The sequence below is a fragment of the Amborella trichopoda genome, chromosome 9, assembly GCF_054954075.1.
Source record: "Amborella trichopoda isolate Santa Cruz 75 chromosome 9, AtrichopodaSantaCruz75HAP2 v2.0, whole genome shotgun sequence".
NCBI lineage: Eukaryota > Viridiplantae > Streptophyta > Magnoliopsida > Amborellales > Amborellaceae > Amborella > Amborella trichopoda.
Genome location: NC_142344.1, coordinates 8,387,432 through 8,409,212, shown reverse-complemented (window position 1 = coordinate 8,409,212; position 21,781 = coordinate 8,387,432). Strand labels below are relative to the sequence as shown.

Below are 21,781 nucleotides of genomic sequence, written 5' to 3'. Positions count from 1 at the left end.
AAACATATGAAAATCTTGAAAATAGAGGGTCTAGATAATGTATTGTAAAAAGCACTATTTTGGGACTTAATTTTTTTTTTTTTTTTGGGACACAACCTTTTTTATGGAATTTTAAGTACATCTATAATTCTACATTTTAAGGTTGCAACCTTATATAAATTTTCTCCTTTAAATAAAAAACATCCATCTTGTATTGGAATTGTCCAATTTGGATCATGAGTCATTATAGACACCGAACTAGCTCTTTGAGTATATTAGGAATAGGGTAGTCGGCTAGTTCTCTTATAGAATTAGTCAGTGCTGTTAGGGAACCAAACGATCCGGCCTAGTTAGTTTGCCCGGTGTCCACTTTTTTATTTTTTATTTTTATTTTCAAGTTTTTAATTTTTAATTTTTATTGATTGGATGGGCAATTCACTAATTCAGACTGATTTTAGATCACCGGTTCAATCGATCCAATCCGCGTTTTTAACATACTTTAAAGGTTTTTTCAAGATTTTGATGATCAAGGTAAATTGGTGCTGAATAGGGGGATTGTATCTGACATTATAACATTTGTCATTCATGAAAAAAGGCTTACGGAAAGAAGAAATAATCCACAAGATTAGATGGGGTTATTTGAGGGGCCAGTGTTGGGTTTCAATTACAAGCATGTCCTAAGGCCCATTAACAACCTAGAATTTTGTAAGGGAGAAATAAATTTTTTTTTTTCTTCTGATTATAATGAATTTTGTACATCAAGACGAAATCAGTTTAATACATTTTCACAATGAAATGTACTATATCCACAAAAAAGCAAATTAGCTTTTGGCCATTGCAAATTATTTTCGAGAAATTTATCAAAATGCCTATATGCTATGAAGTATTCACTATTTGAATATTTGCAACTATTAGAACTCAAGATTATGCGGTGGCAATAGGCTGGGCTTGGCCTTGGTTAAAAAAATAAAAAAAAAAGCAAGAAAAAAAAAGGGGCTGGTCGCGCTGAACTAGGCGAACACTAGCCCAAGCCTAGCCCTCGGGCCATAGTTTGTGGCCCACTAGGTTGGGCTGGATCGCTCGGTTCATTGACAATCCTACTCATGATCATGTGCTTTTTATAGATATATTGAAATTATTTAAAAAAATAAGTAAAGTATTAAATTATGGGATGCGGTTTGTATAGATTCGAGGCTCTAAATAATCAAAGTAAAGTGCACCTTCAAATAGTATCGAGAAATGTAGTTTCAATACTGAAAAACTTTGTGATAGCTTAAAAATATATTTTCATCTTTAATTATAAAATTTAAAGCTTAAAAAAAAAAAAAAATACTCTATCAAAACTTGAAAATCTTAAATTTATATAAAGTTTTTCTTCAAATTATTCATATAATTTGCTAAATTTTTATTTTTTTTAAATTTTATAATACAGCATACGTAAGACGTCCAATTCTACAAATGATGACTACATATTATCTCGTTTTTTTTCGTGCCAAAAGAAATGAATCAACCGTAGTAGCAGCAAAAGGATGAAATAGTTATTTTGGAATAAGGAGAGGGCGTAGAATCTATTAAAAACGGTTTAACACGTTAATGATTTACAGGAGAAACCCAGAAAGGGTTGAAAGGCAATGCCCGAGAAGCACACAAATCCCTTTCTTGTACTCACCTCTCAAGTTTAAACTCTCCCTCTCTCTCTAAACTTTATCAAGTGTTTCTCTCTCTAGACTTTTGTAAGGTTCTTTATGGACGTTTGTTTCGCGGCTTCAGACGGTCTCGCACTCTCTCTCTCTTTGTCGCAGTCTCGCACTTTCTCTCTCTTTGTCGCAGTCTTGCACTTTCTCTCTCTAAGTCGCAAACCAGGACTTATGAAACCCCTCCGTTCACGCTATCACCTCTCTCATCCTCTTTCTGAATCCCTGAATTGTGATTTGCGCTGAACACCTCTTCTCTCTCTAACCAGCCATATTTGAAAAGCGGATATCTCTCTTTGAAGGACCCACTTTCCAAAAATTCCGAGGTGATTGAACCCTAGAATATTCAAAGAGAGGAGAAAATTGTTGAAGATTCAAACCCTAATTCCCTCTTTTGCAACTATTCGGCCGTTTTCCCTTTGACTTTCAAGTTTCAACAACCTTCTCCACACCTAAACCGTATATCCCTTGGCTTTCAGTGAAATGCTGATCTATCTAGGGTTTCTTCGACCCCAGAGGCTTGATATTGGAGGGTTTCAGGCCTTGGATCAGCTGAAATCACCGTAGCCATGGGGCTATCTGGCGGACGGATTGCCATCTTCTGGTTTCTAGGGTTTGGATTCTTGTTTTGGAGCTGCCATTGCCGCCAAACCTTTGGCTTTGACCTTCATCATAAGTTTTCAGAGCCTGTGAAGGAGTGGATGAGCTTGAGACATGGAATTGGATATGAAGAATGGCCAGAGTCAGGGAGTGAAGATTATTACTTGTCACTTGTTCACCATGACCATAATTTGAGAGGTCGAGGGATCTCTGAGATTGGAGCTCCACTCACTTTTGCAGATGGAAACACCACATTCAAGCTCTCGTCCCTCGGATTGTATGATTATTCTAACTTCTGTTTCTCTATTCTCTCGGTTTTTTTTTTTTTTGGAATTGTCTTGTTGTGTTTCGAAAGGGAAATTGTCTAATTTAGTCGATTTTTATATTTCATTTGCTATTTAGTTTTTTATTTGTCTGGTGCAGTATTTTGCGGATTCTCTGTTTTTCTTTTTTATGAATCTATTTCAGTTGTTAAATAATTCATTTGTTATTTAGCTACTTTTGTATGATGAATTGGGTAGCATCTGGGTTTCTTTGCATGGTATTTGTTGAAAGTTTTAGTTATTTATTTATTTTATGGATTTGTTGTGCAATAGTTGTTACTTTTACTTTTAAATTTTAATTAAGTTGTTTACTGATAAAGAACAGTTCAGTTAGTTTTTATGTTTTTTTTTATTTTTCTTGACTTTATTCTTTGTGTGATGGATTGGGTTGTATATGGATTTCTCTGTGTAATGCGGTTATATTTATTTATTTCTTCTTGTGTCAGTTGTTCAACAATTCATTAATTTCCTTATATGAGGGATGAGTTTTGAACCTAAATATGGTTTTTTCATTTTCTGGGGTTGTGTTGGTAAATCTTTTATACTTATTCATATATGATTGAATTTGCGATATTCTAGATTTTAATTGGGTTCAGTCTTTTTGGTTTCAAACTATTGAGTTATTTTTTGTAGTGAATTTGGGACCACCACCAAATGCTATCAAAGGCCATGTAATTTTTGTTGTGAAGTTGTATTTGCATTTTCTTATTTATTATATTTCTTTGAAATGGGAATTTTCTTTTCTTTTTTTCTCTGCTTTGTCTCTTATTTGTTCTAAATTGTTTTATTTTATTGTGGATTTCACATGGCAGCTTGCATTATTCATTTGTGACACTTGGGACACCAAACGTGACATTTCTTGTGGCACTTGATACTGGTAGTGACCTTTTCTGGGTTCCATGCGATTGCAGTAGATGTGCTCCTACTTTATCCATGAGTTACGGATTTGTATGTTTCCCTCTCTTATCTCTCTATTTATCTATCTTTCTTTCCTCTGCTCTATTTATCCATCTTGTATGGTTAGCTTTTTTAATTTATTTTAGTTTTTTTTTGCCGATTAGCTGTCGGATTACTATTTTTTTACTATTGGATTATGTTAGATTGCTGGATGTTACTTACAGAAACACTTTAGTCAAATCATAGAGGTGATATAAAGATATTTGGTGCAGTCAAATTGGATTATTGATTTTTAATTTACTGAAAAAATCTTGGGATATTATTTTTTTTTCACTTTTAAGTATTTTATTTTTGTGCTTTGCAATTGTATAATTTTGCACTCCCTTTCTTGTTTCCATGTCTTTGGTAGATAGGATGCAACTTTTTATATCTTATATAGTATCTAATCTTACAAAAAAGTCAAATGTTTAAAACAAAGTACATCGATGAAAAGTGTAATGATCAACCTGCTATCAGTTGTTTCTACTCCTTTTCTCACACGTGAGGATCTTATCCAGCTCTTCTTGTTGTATACTGAGAGGCAAGACCATGGAAGGTGTGCATTTCTCCAATTAAGGACTGCATTTTAACTGTCTTCTGTAAATTCCTGTTTTTACACATAAGCAATGTACTAAGAACCCTTTTGTTATTTACTAGTGTGTTATATTATCTCACAGGTTCTTGTGGATGCCACCTCCCTTTTACATTTATTAGACTGCGTTCTGCTTTTGATATATTTGTTAGTGAACTCTCTTATTACTTCTCATTCCTTCATGCAGTTGGCTTTGTGTAATACTGGATGTGTCATGTGGATCCTCTTTGGGTTTTGATTATTGGGATTGTGCTCCAAGTTCATAATAAGCCAGTAACTTTACCTGTTTCATGCTAGAGTGGCCAAGTGTTTATAAGTGTACAAATTGGAATGTGGTGTATGTGTTTTCGTAACCAAAAAAAAAAATTCGTAACCAATCTAGAAGGCCTTCAGCCACCTAGACCAGTCTATAAACCTCAAAAGGTAATGTGACATCAAGAAAAACAAAATCATAAATATATATATATATATATATATATATATATATATATATATATATAGGTGGCTGAAGGCCTTCTAGATTGGTCTGCTGCACCTAATCCGGCTGAAGTTCATGGGTAATAAGTTATCTGCTGATAGTTATCTAATGTGATTTTAGATGCTATACACTCTGTCAGCGTAGTTTTTGAGACTTTCCAAGCTTAAGCTCTGTTGAATCTTGGTCATGTCTAGGTGGTATTTTTGAGTCCCATATTGTTAGGGTTGGTGGGGTCTATGGAAGTTGTAATAATGCTTAATACATGAAAAACTATGTTTCAGCCAACCGGGCAATGCAAGAAATCATGCATACAAGTTTGTCAATAGATAACTTGTCCAAAAACTTGCTAGACTTATTAGTTTTAGAGTCTATGTCATGTGAGATTTAGTGGAGTACCAGATTATCAGAGTTGGCGGGATTTGTAGTGAACAAAAAACTTGATTTGGTTCTTCAACTTCTTTTCGACCCTATAAAGGTCTCTTGGTGTTACTTTGTCTCTTTTTCTTTTGGCTGGAGGGTCTATTAGAAATCAGCTTAGATGCTAATTATCCTCAGAACATGTTTTTCTTTTTAAATTTTAATAAATAATTTACAGATATATATATTCTCATACAATCATAACTCACTACATTTATTAAACAAATTATCATATCTGAAATTGAAATTTTGTATTCAACTTTATATTAATATATCGATTGTCCTAATAATCAAGTTGTAAACATTTTATATCGTCACCATTCGTTCTCATGTTTTAGTATGTAATATAGTTTTTTAACTTCTTTTTTTTTTTTTTTTGTATATTGCATAGTTTCATATGAAGAGCAAACAAAAACATTATTGTTACGCCTTTAAAATCTTTGAGGCTTAGTAAGGTGGCTCTGCAACTGCCAGTTCCAAGTTATAAAGCATTTTTGCTGACAGTTGGTCTACTGTTATCAAAGGCAAGGAAAAAAAAAGGAAAGAAAGATATGTTTGTTGTCCTTTATGGATATCCAATAGTTGGCTTTTGATCTATGGATGTTTTCGCTCTAAGCTTTTTCTCCCTATAACACTATTATTTATAAGTCAAACATTATATTAGCCACTGTTAATATCAAAATTTGAATCATTTTAATTTTGGCTTGGATTTGAGTAGTAATTATATTGTGGCCTCGCCTGCCTATTATATATGATTACTACATAAGCATTTACAGTATCCCAGGTATCAGCTCAAACCATGGAGAACAAAAAGGGCCAGAAAATTCAGGGTTGCTCATTCAATTTCCCATCCTAGTGCCGATTTCCACCCTGCTTAATTATTGTAGGGAAATTTCTAAAAATACCCATAAAAGATGTGTATTTTGACATTCAACCCATTTGCAACTATTCCAATTCAAGATCATGTGTCTTTTTATTGGCATTTTAAAATTAAATAAAAAAGGTATTAAATTTTTTATCGCTCAGGTAATTTGATGAAGGAAAAGTTTATATAAGGTTGTGACCTTATACTATAGAAGTAAGGTGCACCTCAAAAATTCAATAGAAAAGAGTAGGAGTGTTCCAAAGTTGGAAAACCTTCCAATGGGTCATCTCAACTAGATGTATGGTATAAAGAAAAAGAAAGAATTTCAAGTCCTAGACATAGTTCATCTCGTAATAAGTTATCTAGACGGTGTATTTTCAAGATTTTGAAGTGATTATAGATATGCTCTATCTGCACCATTTTTTTTATTTTTTTATTGATAACTTTTAAATTTCATAATTAGGGTTGAATCTGGATTTTCAAGGCATCGTAGGGCTTCCCACACAAGAAATACATCTTTCGGCCAAATTTAGATGTTCGTGTTAGTTGAGGTGGGCACCTTATACAAACCTCACCATTTGATAAATTTCCTACTATTACATATCTAAACTATCAAAAAGAAAAAGTGTTATAACTGCCTCCTTCAAGTACAAATTGCTGTATGGAAGAGTCTTCACTTCTTAGAACAACTGATGTTCCTTTAATGTAATCAAAATTGTAGCAATGTTCATATTGAGGGTTTCCTTGATGTTGTATGTGACATTGTCAGACTGAATTCGCACATGAAATGTTTTTCTGTAGCTCTTTCATGCTGATCATGATTAACTAGGATTATACTCCTCAAAATATAACAATTACCTGCAAACTGCAATTATGTGAATCTTGAAGCAATTCTTATTTATATGATTTGTTTCTCCATAGCATAGTTGCTTTGTTAGCGAAGGAGTTTGCCAGTTGCAAATGCTTACAATTTTAGCTTAATGCTTGGAGACCAATTTTATTTAATGCTATTCATTTGAAATGCTGCATAATTTGATCAAATGTGGAATTTTGATGAATAGCTGTGATTGTTTGATATTTTGATACCATTTTTTATTACTTCCAGTTCAGTTCCTTTGTATTAAACCCCATAGTTTATATGATCACCACCTACGCCCCCCTTCTGTGTGTTCGTCCGAAGTGGTGTTTAAAACAAGAACTCTGGTTGGCACTTACTAGGATCATGGTCCTGAGTTATGACACTCTGACTCGGTGGTCACAGATTCAGCTGAGTTTTACAAAAACAAATAATAAAATATTGAGAACAGGCAAGACCTGGCCAGTTCCCTTGGGCTTGGTTCTGGACTTTGCAGTCTGCTGAACCCGAGTAATCGGGCGATCCAAGTCGGACTTGTCAAGTTTTGATTCAATAGTTAAAAGGCTATTAAGGAAGTTGGTTAAATAGGTATGATGGAACATAACTGTAGATACTTCTTCTCTTATAGTCTTGGGGCTAAAATATTTTGTTAGCTAGTCGGATGTCAACTTTACTGCCTTTAATTGGAGAAAATGAATAAAATTCTCTTTGAACACACTTATCCAAGAAATCCTCTGATCTTTAACACCCATGAGAAGTTGCTAAAGTAAATCGTTCATTAGATAAGGTGGATATTCCAAAGGAGGTTGATCTCAATTGCCATGTCTCTAAGAGCAGTGTGGGACGAAGCAAATGTATGATTCTGATAAGCAATCACCTAAGGATATCCACAGGAGTGTTACTTTTTGCAGTGAGACTGCTGCCTATGGTTTCGTTAAATGAGTGTTAGACAGTGTTTTAAAATGCGGGATACGATCCCGATGCGGTCGGGGGGCAGATGCGCCAATGAAATCAGTAAATATAAAATAATTCCAAAAAATTTCAAAAAATAGGTCAATGCATGAAAAAAAATGTAGGTGCTTTATGTGATAGTAGCTATTTAATTTGTTCATTAACTCCAATGTTATCAGCTCTCGGAGATTCTCTATCAAGTATCCCTTGATAGAAGACCTCAGAAAGTAGAAAGTAGAAACTTGAAACTAACTTTATAGAAGATAATAGAACTTAAAAGACAACATAGTATTATAATTCACAAACATTCAAAAACCATAATCACAAATTCGCAATTGCAAAATTGCAAACCTTAAAATTACAAACTAAAAGTCTATGAAGTGTTCACGAGTCAAGACAAATCGTCATCATCTCTCAAGTCTCAATCTCAATCTGAATCAGACAAGTCATCTAGGCAATCTCCATGTGCATGTCCATCTCTAGCATCTGAGTGTGAGGAATCATTATCATCAATATCATCCTCAGTGGCCTCCACATGTTCTTCTTCTTCGTCAGCCTTCTTCTCCTCAACCTCTGGAGCCGATACATGACTGGACCCAACTTTTCTCTTTTGTGTTCTAGTGTTAGGCCGTACTTCTTCATTAGCCACTTCTGCTAGCTTGACATCATACCAAGTGAGATCCTCACTCTCAAACACACGCTCTGTTCGTGGATCCATGGTCCACTCACTTTGTGCCCTCACTATCAGGTTCATTCAATCATATTAGGTTTAGATCCATGCGTTTTTGATGCCTCTCCGTAAGCTGCTCATTTATCTCGCATATAAACCAAATCATTCAACTTCTTTTGCTCCAACTTATTTCTTTTTCTGGTATGGAGCTGTGGCACAAATAGGGAAACAAGCAAAAAGAACATATGTTATTTTTTTGTTTCTACTTTCTACTCATCTTATATTTTAGAAAATTGAAAATTGAAATCCAAGAAATAAGGATTAAGGGCTTACATGCTCAAATGCACCCCAATTGCGTTCATGCTTAGCTGAACTACATGTGAGACTCAACTGTTGAATAGCGTGACGTTGCAGATTTGGTATCTCATTCGATATAATGCCCATCATGCAGCTGCATAACATTTTATAATTTAGATAAATATTTATATACAGAAACAATTTATCTAAGGGTGAGGCCCTAAACAGTCATAAAAGGCGCCTCTCAAATATTCATTAGAAAAGGTTGTTTCGATGTTGAACAACCCTCGATTCTTTCATCTCAACCTCAAGATGTATGGACATGAGAAAAATAGATTTCAAGTCTTAGAAATAATGCATCTGATAATGTATTATCTAGACCATCAACATTCAAGAGTTTCAAGTGTTCGTGGATTTGGTTGATCTACACTATTTTTTATCTTTAAATTTTATAATTAGAGATGAAAATTAATTTTTAGGCCATCATAAAGATTTTTGCTGCAGAAACAACATATTTCAGCACTATTTGAAAGTGTGCTCAACTTTGATTGTTTATGGCCTCAACCTTATACAACCACACCCTTTTATAATGGAAGTAAACAAGTAAAAAACTATAAAGCAAACAAAATAGAAATGACACTTTTCGGCTTTACCTGGATCTGTAGTGTCCCTGTTTCGAGTAGCAATCTTGCTCCCAAAGTTTCCCAATGCGCACTTGAACTTGATCAATTCATGGCTTTGGATCTCATCTTGAATATCTGTGTCAAGGACCAATCTCTCAAGCACATCTCAACGGATGGGTGCTTGTAGTGAAGAGATGGATTTAGAAAATAACTAGCTGCATGGAGGTGCCTATGAAGCTAGTTATTCTATCTCCTATCTATAATTTCAAGTATAGCCTTGCATTTTTTTCATCATCTACCTCTTCTCTTGCCCTAATCTTTTCCTCATGTATGTATCCCATGGCGGGATGGCGGGCTTCACTTCACCATCAACCAATCGAAGCACTCTCACTAAAGGGTGAGCCACATTCAATGCGTGAGATATGCCCTGCCTTCTCTCATATAAATGCTTTGACGACGTACTTTTATTCCATTGCTCTGAAACAAACATGGTCCTCAAGGCATTTCTTTGCTTGCATAGACTTCGTAGAGTGGGAAATGATTTGGCAAATCTAGTGACACCCGGTCTCACTATATCTCTCGTCTTTGTAAAACTCTTCATCATGCTTAAGGACTGTGGTGTGATTATAGATAAATCCAGCAACTAAATCCAACAACAAACATAGCTTTTGAAATCACCCCACTAAATATAGATGCCATACCTATTTCTTTAAGTATGAGATTAACACAATGAACTGCGCAAGGATGCCAAAACATATTCCCCCACTTCATAGTCAAAAGATGCCCAACTGCAACGTATTGGCACCATTGTCAATGACCATTTGTACCACATGTTGCTCTCCAACAAACTGTACAATCTCATCCGTCATGTGATTTGTATGATGCATCAACAGAATTAAGAAAAAGTACTTGTTGGAAAATTAACCAAAAAATTAATAAATGCCCTTGACTTCCATCAAAACATCCATATTACATAATACTTGCCCAGTACTTCTTCCACCCCTCTCTTTGTGAAATCAAAATTTTATTAACATCAAACACAACATCCTTCAAAAGGGGCTCCCTAATCTCATGTAATGTAGGAGGATTAAGTCCTTCGCCAAATTGCCCAATTGCCTGGACCATACATGCAAAACTATCAAGGGTTATGGTATTGAAAGGAATGCCGGCCATATAAAACCACTTTGCAATGTAGTTACACACTTTCTTCCTTTTTTCTTTCTTGTATTGATTTTTATTTGTGGATTATTTATTTTTTTCCTCCTCTCTTAAGCCACGATTTTTGGGTCAGGGGTGGAAAATGCATCCATTGGCCCCTTGGGAAGAGTTTTTTTTTTTTCCTAACACTTCCATCAATATTTATAACCCTCTCCCTTGGAGTACCCCTTTGCCTAATACCAAATTCTGATATATCCTCATCATCTTCATCATCATCAAATAATTGAATTTCATCAATTAATTCTTTTCGTTTCATTTGCTTCATTTCTTTTTGTTTTTTCAAGCTTTCCTTGTATTCTCTAATTCCGTTTTTAATCTCTTTACTAGCTTGTGGGTATGCTTTGACATTCTAGAAATACCGGCTAAGTGTTCATTTACTACGAAAATATCCCCCATATGAGTATTTCCACATAATATAAATAACACAATTTTGGTCTTTCGGATTTTTGAGTTTTGCATATCTCCATACCAGGTCCTTGTTGTTAGAAGATTGTGAAGAAGACATTGCCCCCCAAAAACGTATTACCGTATTAGGAAATAAAAAGTTACCGATTAATTGAAGAAAATATCAATATCTTCAGGGCCCTTGAAACGCTCGATATGTTGTCAAATCTTCGCGCAAACATCCTCAAATCACTAATCCCAATCAACAAACAAAGATCCACCAAGACCAAATCAAATGGATGCAAAATGTTTTTTTTGGAAGGGGGGGGGGGGGGGGGGGGAATTACTTAAATACCCCTTATTAGGGGGTTTATTTTCTGCCACTAGAATGTGCGGCATATGGGGTGGGATGCAGTGCATATGTGGACACATCCCACGCGCTATTTTGCGATGTGCCTCCTGGCGCGTACCGCAAGATGCGGCCGCATATGCGGCGATGCGGGTACATCTTAAAACACTGTGTCAGATGAACCATTCAGTTTCTTTTATGTGAAATTTAGATGGGATTTTTAGAGGGTAGTGCTTCTATATCCCCTAATTTTTACCTCTCTCATAGGTGCAACCAAAAAAATTAAAAAAGAAAAGGGAAAAAGACCTTTATGTTTGTTTGTGTGTGTGTGTCCGAGAAACCCTTGTAAGAAAATCCTATGATGCTGCTTTTCCTCACTCACTTTCCTTAGAGCCTTTTTTACTCTTCTTCTTATATACTCACAAGAAAACTCTACATGGGATAAAATGTGGGATTAAAATCTTGTTCAGGTATGTCGTTTACTCGAAGTCCCACTTATTTCTTCAAAACATTTGTATCTGTTTTAAAAGTTGTTCTCCCCTTATTAAAACAACAATTTAAGAGCTTCTAACTTTTAAAATTTCCGCTAACTTTCATTTCTAAAATTTGAATATTGGAAATATTCCAAAATCACCCATATGAGCACTTTGTTTGAGACTCTGATGGAAAAGCCGTCGCTTGAAGTTTTCTCACTAGAAAACTGTTCATGGTTGAGAAAACTGTTCATGGGATAAAACGTGGGAGTAAAATCCTGTTCAGGTATGTTGTTTACTTTGAGCCGCATTTATTTCTTCAAACCATTTCTATCCTTTTTGAAAGATGCGCACCCCATATTAAAGCAACAATTTAAGAGCTTTTAACTTCTAAAATTTGAATATTGGAAAAATTCCAAAAACCCATTTGAGCACTTTGTTTGAGACTTGGATGGAAAAGCTGTCATTTGGACTCGAAGTTTTGTCAAGCTCTATGTACTTATCTCAAAATTTCGTTAGAGTAATGTCATTATTTTCTTAAAATCCCTTGGTTGCCACACTTTAATTTGATCTTGCAACATTTTTATGGCTGTCCATGCGTGTTTTTAACTTGGATATAGTTAGAAATAATAAAAATAAATATAAAAACTGTATCCATGAATTCCTTGATTTAATCACACTTCTACAACCTGCAATATTGTAAAACTATGGTGGCGGTCATTGCTAGACCGCTTCTCAACTATTAGATGCAGTATACATACATTTTATTTTGTGCTTGAAAGCATTTGTGCTTTTGATTTCTATTGGTTCTGCCTCTCCATTTTGCAGTATGGTTGGGTGGTGCTTCCCTTTTCTTTTGCAATGGGGATGCGTGGTTTTGTCCCTCCTGGTGGTTTCAAGGTTGGGTGGTCCTACCTACTTGTTGCAGTTATGGAGGACTACTCCACATCTTCCTCGTTGTTGTATTGATGTGTGGCTCTGCCCCTTTCCATTGCAACATTGAGGTGCATGGCTGCCTTATTTTTGGGGCTGCATTCTCATTTATCATATTAGTAGGACTTAGGGAGGATGGCTTTGCTTCTCTATTCCTTCATAGGTTGGTGGTGGTTTGGTGTGGGAGAGTGAGTAATTTGGGGAGATGGGTGTTCTAAAATTAATGTATTAATAATCCCTTAATAGAGCAGGATGGCAGACTACGATTCGTGTAGCCGACCCCAATTAGTTGGAAAAAGGCTTTGAGGATGATGATGATGATGATCGGCCTAACAGGCAACAGCCAATGCTGCCCTGAGAATTGTCTTAGATTTTAATGATTCGTAGAATATAAACAAGTATTTTTTAATATGTTTGGTGTTGCTTTAGCAATTCAATATATCGTGTTCCTTTCGGAATATGGATCCTGTATGGAGCTTTGATAAGTTTGAATGTTCATATGCTTTGGCCATTTAAATATGATTATTAATTTGTCCTTAGTGGACTCAGCCTATCAGCTGATCCAGATGCATGAAGATGGAAATGCTAATTTGAAACAGATTAATCACCTTGAAGTCTTGGGGCATTTGGTGATCATCTTGTGCAAGTTGATAAAATATTGATGTATCCTATGATCCAATTTACTTTATAATACTTGATATGGGTCTTTAAAAAATCGGACTAGTGGGTCAAACCGGTCACCTGCAGGTCTGATTCAGATTGGACTACTCAGTGGGCCAGCTCGGTCAACATGAGATTTTTCTTTTTCTCGTTTTTGTTTTTTTAAGACTACATTCAACTGCCTGGCCCAGATGATTGGGGTTTAAATCTGATTTCCTTGGGTTCAAAATTTAAATAAAATGAGTTGGATTCAAAATGATTAAAATCAATCACATATTTGTTTTTGAAATTTGAATCAAAAGGGACTTATTTAAATAAATCATATATCAAAAGTTCAAAATCAAAACCAAGTTGAGATCTTGTACAAAAATCGTTATGAATATGATTTTTTTATACCAAGTTTGATTTCAGAATCTCAAAACCCCATTATCGAACAATTTTATTTATTTATTTAATCATCGTCATCATCATTACAGCATTATCCCAACTAATTGGGGTTTGCTACACAAATCCTGTTTTGCCATTTTTCAATATCAAGGGTCATACCTTCAGTAAGACTGTAAGTCTTCATATATTTTCTCACTACTTCTATCCATGTCTTTTTGGCCTTCCTCTTGCTCCTTTAGAGCCTTTTACTTGAACAAAATTGCACCTCCTAACCAAAGCTGTATTGGGTCTGTGCTACACATGGCCATCACACCTAAATCTCCTTTCCCTCATCTTATCGCCTATTGAAGCCACACCTTAGTTCTTTCGAATGTATTCATTTCAAATTCTATCATTTCTTGTCTTACCATTCATCCATCTCAACTATTTATATATTTAGTAAATAATTTAAAAATCAAAGCTCAAAACCTCAAGCCATAGTTTTCCGCCAATGATTTGTTTATTTTCGCCAAAAAGATAGTGTTATTGGAGATCTATGAGAGAGAAAGATTTGTGACAACTTCAAATCAAGTTGGTGAAAATAGTGAAAGTATTGAGAAAATAAAATTTCAGGGGTTGCTTCTCATGTAAATAGGGCTGACTCGCTCTATTCCGGGAGGGACTCGACCAGTCTCCCACAGTTTCTGAGCAGACTCCAGCAGTTCTACGTCGACTTGGAGATTTTTAAAACACTTCTTTATATGCTTAACATACCGGTCTTATCTTGTCAACCCTAACACTGATACACACAATACTCCTAAGATTCTTGTATATATAAAATGACCACCTTGAAAGATATAATATCGAATTATGAATAAAATGACTATTATGCATTATATAAATGCATCAATATGTTGTATGTACATATTACATAAATGCATTATATTTATTGGTGTGTCTGATTGGATATTTCTATCCATATCTGCATGGAATAAGTTCTCCATATCCATATCCATTTCTGTGTATATGATAGATCATCTTGAACACATGTATCTAGTGTCTAATTTCTTATCTACAAATGTTTTTGGCTTCGTGGTTTCATCTTTCTGAGTTAATTAGGTGAGAGAAAGAGAATGTCTAATTTCTTATCTACAAGTGTTTTTGGCTTCGTGGATTCATATTTCGAGTTAATTCGGTGAGAGAAAGAGAATAATTTAGGTTTTTGGTGAAATTAGAGGGAGAAGCAATAGATGGGTGCATCCTTAGTTCATCGAAGAGAATGTCCTTTGGTATTCCTGCATTTTTTATGGTCATCACCTGTGCTGTCGGAAGCATCTCACTTTTAATATTTATTCTTGGGCCCTGCAATTTTTGATGTGGGAGTTCATAGTATTCTTTGCTTGCTTTGTTTCTCAATTCACTCATTCCATGTGATAGGACTTTGAGCTGAACATTTATAATTCCAATGCATCATCCACGAGCAAGCATGTCTCCTGTAGCAACAGCCTTTGTCAGTGGCAAAGTGAGTGTTCAAGATCAACAGGTCATTGCCCTTACCAGGTTTCATATGTTTCTGATGATACATCATCTTCTGGGGTCTTAATCGAGGATGTTTTGTACCTGACTACTGATGATAGTCAAGTTGTTAAGGCACCAATAACATTTGGGTAAGACTATTACTGTGCAAGTGCTCACTCTAATGCAGTTTTTTTTTACATAATATTTCACTTTGATATGAAATTTATTAAACTAAGAATTTATATGGGAGTTAATAATATACTACCAGTATATAATTTTTCTTTATCAGTATGCTACCATTACTTGAATTAAATTCGACCTTGCTTCATGAAGATTATTTCTTTATTGTCGATTATTTGTTATTCTTGTTCTAGAATATGTTGATGGCTATATATAGGTGAAATATATTATAATTGTATGAATATGGAAACTACTATAACTATATGAATATGGAAACCATAGTCCATTGGGACCATCTCTATCTAATTAAATGCTTGAAGGTAATGGAGAGAGAATGGGACTCACATTTGGGTTGATGTCTCTTTCTTGAATTTCCCACTCTCTCTCACCATCCATTTCATATGCTGATGATGGCCTCAATGATATATGAAATACTATAATCTATTAAATTATATTATACTTACACATGAATAAATGCCTAATGCTACATCCTTAATGCTTGAATTGTCTGTGGTTACCACTGTTTTGGATAATGATGTGACTCATTCTGTCGCTGTTTTCTAGCTGTGGGCAGGTGCAGAGTGGGTCGTTCTTGGACGCTGCCGCTCCAAATGGTCTATTTGGACTAGGCGTAGAGAAGTTATCGGTCCCTAGCATTTTATCCGGACTGGGTCTTATACATGATTCATTTTCGATGTGCTTTGGACAAGATGGTATTGGGAGGATCCGTTTTGGAGACAATGGCAGTTCAGATCAAGAAGAAACCCCATTCAATCTAGATCAATCATAGTGAGTGGTACTTTCTGTGCTGTTTGCATGTATCATGCATTCTAGGCTATAGCCCAATGGACTATGATATATGGGCTTCAAGTTATGCCTACTAAATAATAAGTTACCACTGATGGATGGTTTGGACCTGATTAAACGTACTTGATTGGATCATGTTGAGTGCAACTGTGGGCCGCAATTGGTTGATTTCCACCATTTGTTTCTGTGTGGTGGACATAACTTGGAGTGCCCTATACCATAGTCCGTCGCGTAATGGTGCACTTTCTCTTCCTTTGGCTCTTATTGCTTTGGCACCTCAATGTTTTTACTGACATTCGCTGTCATCATTGAACTCTAGCCCAACATACAATATCAGCATAACTGACATACAAGTGGGATCGAGTTCCATAAAGACAGGATTTAGTGCTCTTTTTGACTCTGGCACCTCCTTCACTTATTTAGCGGATCCAATTTATACGCGCCTTGCTAAGAGTGTAAGTACTTGACTCAAGATAATGAAGTTTATAGTTTAGACAAATAGACTATGAAAAATATAGTTAATTCGGCTCACTATCCAATGAAATGATTGATTGATGATTTATGGGTTCCACTAGTCGGGTGATTTCCTGTTTTGGTGTTCCTACACTCTTTCCATCAATGCCCATTTCAATGGGTAGGTGATGACCTTGATCAGTGATAAAAATAATTGTGGGGCCAACTGGGTTGCGTCTGAATTGGGACCCTGGGATTCCCAAGGAGAACATTGGAATCAACCCGAGTCTCATCTTAAACCCTATTTTCATCACCATTATCATTAAAGGCTTTTCTCAACTATTTGGGATCGTCTACATGAATCCTAGTCCGCCGTTCTGTTCTATTAAGGACCATACTCTCAGTTAGGTCATTAGTCTCCAAATTTTTTCTCACTACTTCCAACCATGTCCTTTTGGACCTACCTTTTACCCTTTGTGAGCCTACCACTTGAACTAACTTACACCTCCTAATAAGTGTTTTACTGGGTGTGCGCTGCATATGGCCAATCCAACTACATCTACTTTCTCTCATCGTATCACCTATTAGAGCCACACCCAAGTTCTTCAGATGTGTTCATTTCGAAATACCCTTCTTGTCTTGCGACTCATCCATCTCAACATCCTCTTTTCAGCTACATTCATGTTATGGGTATGTTGTTTCTTAACCGCCCAACATTGCATCCCATAAAACAAAGTTGATCTCACAACTGTCCTAATAACATAAATTCGGGATTCATAAAAATTTTTGACAAAGTTTTATGTTTGCTGCCGACCTTACACAGCTCGCCTCTTTTAAAGGGCTTGGGACGAGTTAAGGGAAAGTTTAAGAAATTACTCATCTGACTTGGGCATGTCTGAGTCGTACTACATACCGAGTGGCTCGGGGTTGGGACCCTAGTGAGTCCGTGCCCGATTTGTTGATTTAATCACTGATGCTGATAGACAACATTTTTACATTGTTGGAATGTAAAATAGTTTACCTTACGTGTATTTATTTATTTATTTTTGGGGTTTCAGCTCTATGAAGTTTTGTTATCTTTTTGCAGTTTGATATACAGGTGCCAGATAAACGACATCAGCCTGATTCAAGGCTTCCTTTCGAATATTGTTACAATGCCAGGTCTCTTTTTATTACAATACTGTTAAATTCCATTTCAATTTCAGTGCCTGAGAGGAAGTGATTGCTGAGAATGTATCCCTTTTCATCAAGTTGTGCAGTTCCAATGTGAATTCTAACATTCCAGATGTGAGTTTGCTGATGCAAGGCGGGAGCCGGTTTCCTATTTATGACCCAATTATTTCATTCTCCACTCAGGTAAGCAAGAAACGAGAAAGTTTTGCCTTTGTGTTTTAGGGAATTATGCTTACCCAATGGTCCATGGTTTCCATAATCCACAGGGATCATCACCATCCAATGAAATGATGGTTGGTGAGGCAGAGTGTGTGTGACCCACCAGAACAGGATGTGACTCTAATGGTGGGTCCTGCTTTCTATCCTTCACCATCCGTTATTTTTGTTGCCCATTAACAACCTGTGGAATTCTGGTTCCCCAGCGTAGGAGTATACTACAGAACATCTGGCCTATCCATATTTCTTCCCCCCACCCTACTTAAATGGTTGGTGGTGAAACCATGATGTGCAGGGTCACATTGTTTATTGCCTGGCGGTTGTGAAGGGCGAAGGCATGAATATTATTGGGCGTAAGTCTTTAATTCAAGTTTTGGATTGTTTTATTTGTTCTGAGTATGGAGATAATTCAAGTTTTGGATTGTTTCATTTGTTCCGAGTATGGAGAACGATTGAAAATAGTATGATTAAAAATGATCGCTTTTTTTGGGTCCTGCTGTACAAAATTACAATTCAGCTGATCATCAATAAAAGAAGGAACTATTTTACAATTTATTCTATGTACCATCTTGTGCAATGTGAGGAAATTTGCTTTACAAAATCACTATTTCCTTTTAGTTTTATTTTTAATATTTTGAACAGAAAAGGGCATCTTGATTTCATGATAACTCTTTGTGCTGATATTTATAGTTTTCTATTGTTTTCTCGAAGAAAAACCCATCTTTCTAAAATTTCCTTGTATACTAGTCATACACCATCTTATTTCAAAACTGATAAAAAGTTACCAAGGATTGTGAACTTGCTACTTGCAAAAGTTGTTTTAAGCTTCATGGTACTCATACTGGGGTTGTTGCTCTTTATCCAGAGAACTTTATGACGGGCCTCCGTATAGTTTTTGACCGGGAGAAACTCGTCTTGGGTTGGAAAAAATTCAATTGTAAGCTGGACTCTTTCTCTCTCTCTCTCTCTCTCTCACAAAGGTCAATATAATATCGGATTTTCTCTGCACTAACAACATAATAAATAATATCAGGTTACGATGTTGAGAATACCAGCACTCTTGACATCAAACCGCCATACACAGTACCTCCATCAAGTTCTGTTGCGCCAGACAATTATGCACCAGAAGACACAAAAACGATGGGAAATACAACACAAGTTTCTATACCACCACCACCACCTCTCTCTGATGCAGCAAGACTCTTCGTCTTTGGTTTCACACGTGCGCTATCCCCACTTTTCCTTTTGTTTGTGGCCCTCTTTTGACACATACACACACCCTCTCTCTCTCTGTGATGGCTCATGTATTATTGTGGGCTTCACCTCGTTTTGGTCTCTCAGAGTTCTGTTGTGCTACACCATGTGAAACGGCGTTCTATGTAAATATGGTTTTATGATGAGGGCTGACATGGTGGTGCTCAGAAGTATTTATGCTCATGTTCTATTAGTGATGATTGTTCTATTATTCATGTTCGTGCCAGTGTGCTGTTACTGATGTTATGAGATATAGAATCGAAGGCTCCCAATAGGCACATTGCTTCTCGGTGATTGCAGACCTACTTAGGAGGATGCTCGTGATGTGAAAATTATGTGGGGTTTTCGTCATAAATGCAATGAAAAGGTACAGTGGTGGTTAAAAGGGTGAACAATGGAAAGGCCACTTTGGCTCCTTATACGTATAAATCGGGTGCACCTATAAAATTTAGTTAGAGATGTCGTTTCAGTATCGAAAATCTTATGGTGGCTTTAAAATCTCTTTTTAAATTCAGTTAGAAAATTTAAAATTTATAAAATGGTACAGATCGAGCAGATTAATAAACACTTGAAAAAAAAAATAAAAGGAGTTCCAAGGTCAAAAAATAATACATCTTGCAAAAAATCATTTGGACTGTTTGTTTTCAAGATTTTCAAGTGTCCAAATGATTTTTTGCAAGATGTATTATTTTTTGAACTTGGAACTACTTTTATTTTTTTTTTCATGTCTATTCGTCTAGATGATCAGTTGGAGGGTTCTCCTATATGGGAACACTCCACTGTAGAATTTTTGAGATGCCCCTTTCCTCAACACTATAAGGTTGTAACTTTATAGAAACTTTTTCCTTATATTAATACGTCAAATTGCTTCACTAGCAACATCACTCTGTAAAGTCCGTTATTTTTTTTATATGTTCGGAGTTTGGAAAAACAATATACATATATAGCCTCTCCCAAATATTGAACTCAAGAATCATCATGTCAAGTGGACTAACCAACATATTAGCCCTTTGATTAAGAAAACCGGCCGTTATATTATTTATGCGTACCATATTATTAAGAAAGAGTGAAGGGATGGACATTTGTCAAGAATAAAAACAAACCTTAATACTATAGAGATGATGGGGTAGGTGGCTCTATTGTGCAAGTCACATTTCATGGGGAGAAAGAAAAAGTGATTCCGTACACATACATAAGGGAAAGAGATTGCATGAGAGATTTTAGGAGAGATTTTTTATAGAAGCTTGTGTAGGGGATAGAGATAGGGATAGGTGGGGAGAGAAAATGCAGGTAGAGAGAGATGTGTAGAGAAATACATGAAAATAAAAGCTGTATATGGATATATATAATTCTTGAGATTCTTAAAATTTAGGAGAGGCGATATTCTTAAAATTTAGGAGAGAGGGGATATTCTTAAAATTTAGGAGAGAGGGGATACTCTTATGGAAGTTGTGTATAGGGAGATAGAAAAAGGGAAGTGGAGAGATTTGGACGTTTTGGAAACTTAATATTTTCTCTACACAAAAAATCTTATTAATTTTATGTTAAATAATCATAAAAAGATGTATTCGAGTATTGAGAGGGATAAGCCCCACATTTAAAGAGAGATACATATAATATGAAAAGTATTGGAATTCAATTATTCAAATTAGAACCATATCTAATTTCTTATGGAGGGAGAGCGAGAAAAATATATGTTGAGAGAAAGATATGAAGAGAAAGAGATAAACTAAATATTTGCTTTTCAATATTGTATCCTAGTGGTTGATATAAATCGAATTGATTTATAATATCATCGTAACTTTATGTGTTTTAATATATTTGAATCTAATTGATTTATAATATCATCATAACTTCATTCATGGACATGGCTTTGAATTTTCTAACAATTAAGCATTAAGCTTTTTCTATACTTCAAACTCACAATTGAAAGACGAGTAGGAGCTTCATCAAATAAGTAACAGTTAAGCATTAAGCTTTTCCTACTTCAAACTCACAATTGAAAGCTTCATCAAGTAAGTACGTAGAGTTTCATAAGGCAAACGGCGTAAGAGATGGAATCCACATTACTGTTGGGGCATAAGTGATTTATAATGATTTAATTTTATTTGATTATATTAGATGCTAATATCTTGAAAATATTGATTGTCAATATATTATATATTAAAGATATATTCTCTATTTGTTTACTTTATCCCTTTTATGTATTGTTAGGTATGCTTTCTCTTGTTTTACTTTCATGATTTTTTTTTTATTTTTATGGTCCTTTTTATAGCTTAGATTTATATGGTGGAATATATCTATGAATTTGAATAGATAATGGAAGTTCTCCTTATCATTCTTCCAAGAAGATACAGATCACAAAAATATTGATGTCTAATAGTTAAACAAGATAAACAAAACAAAATATTAGTGGCTAATTTCTTGAAGGTAATGATTGCCAATTTATTATATATTAAATGTACATTATCTACTTGTATACTTTATCCCTTTTCCATATTTTTAGGTACGATCTC

General features: G+C 35.3%; 1 protein-coding gene across 10 annotated transcripts; it reads left to right on the top strand.

The window, feature by feature from the left end:
- Window positions 1-1,748: 1,748 nt before the first annotated feature.
- LOC18424152 (aspartyl protease family protein 1) lies at window positions 1,749-19,480 on the top strand. Of its 10 annotated transcripts, XR_016041311.1 has the most exons (11): window positions 1,749-2,550; window positions 3,409-3,544; window positions 15,102-15,331; window positions 15,927-16,151; window positions 16,489-16,624; window positions 17,710-17,783; window positions 17,882-17,978; window positions 18,062-18,140; window positions 18,218-18,364; window positions 18,877-18,948; window positions 19,045-19,480. XR_016041311.1 is itself a non-coding variant. In XM_020676572.2 (10 exons), the coding sequence occupies exons 1-10, from the start codon at window positions 2,243-2,245 to the stop codon at window positions 19,275-19,277; spliced, it is 1,557 nt and encodes a 518-aa protein (XP_020532231.2). In that variant the 5' UTR covers window positions 1,749-2,242; the 3' UTR covers window positions 19,278-19,480. The 10 variants fall into 10 exon arrangements, 3 of the variants coding, with proteins under 3 accessions (XP_020532231.2, XP_006828808.2, XP_020532233.1); XR_016041312.1 differs by having other exon boundaries at window positions 17,722-17,783; window positions 18,062-18,364; XR_016041315.1 differs by lacking the exon at window positions 18,062-18,140 and having other exon boundaries at window positions 17,722-17,783; window positions 17,874-17,978; window positions 18,307-18,364.
- The last annotated feature ends 2,301 nt before the right edge of the window (window positions 19,481-21,781 follow it).

What these genes read in the sequence shown, in the direction of transcription:
- LOC18424152 (XM_006828745.4), top strand. Translation starts at nt 2,243, where the DNA reads ATGGGGCTATCTGGCGGACGGATTGCCATCTTCTGGTTTCTAGGGTTT. An exon ending in AAGCTCTCGTCCCTCGGATT is followed by an intron (nt 2,551 to 3,408) that starts GTATGATTATTC and finishes TTCACATGGCAG; the next exon opens with CTTGCATTATTCATTTGTGA. An exon ending in GGGTTGGAAAAAATTCAATT is followed by an intron (nt 18,949 to 19,044) that starts GTAAGCTGGACT and finishes AAATAATATCAG; the next exon opens with GTTACGATGTTGAGAATACC.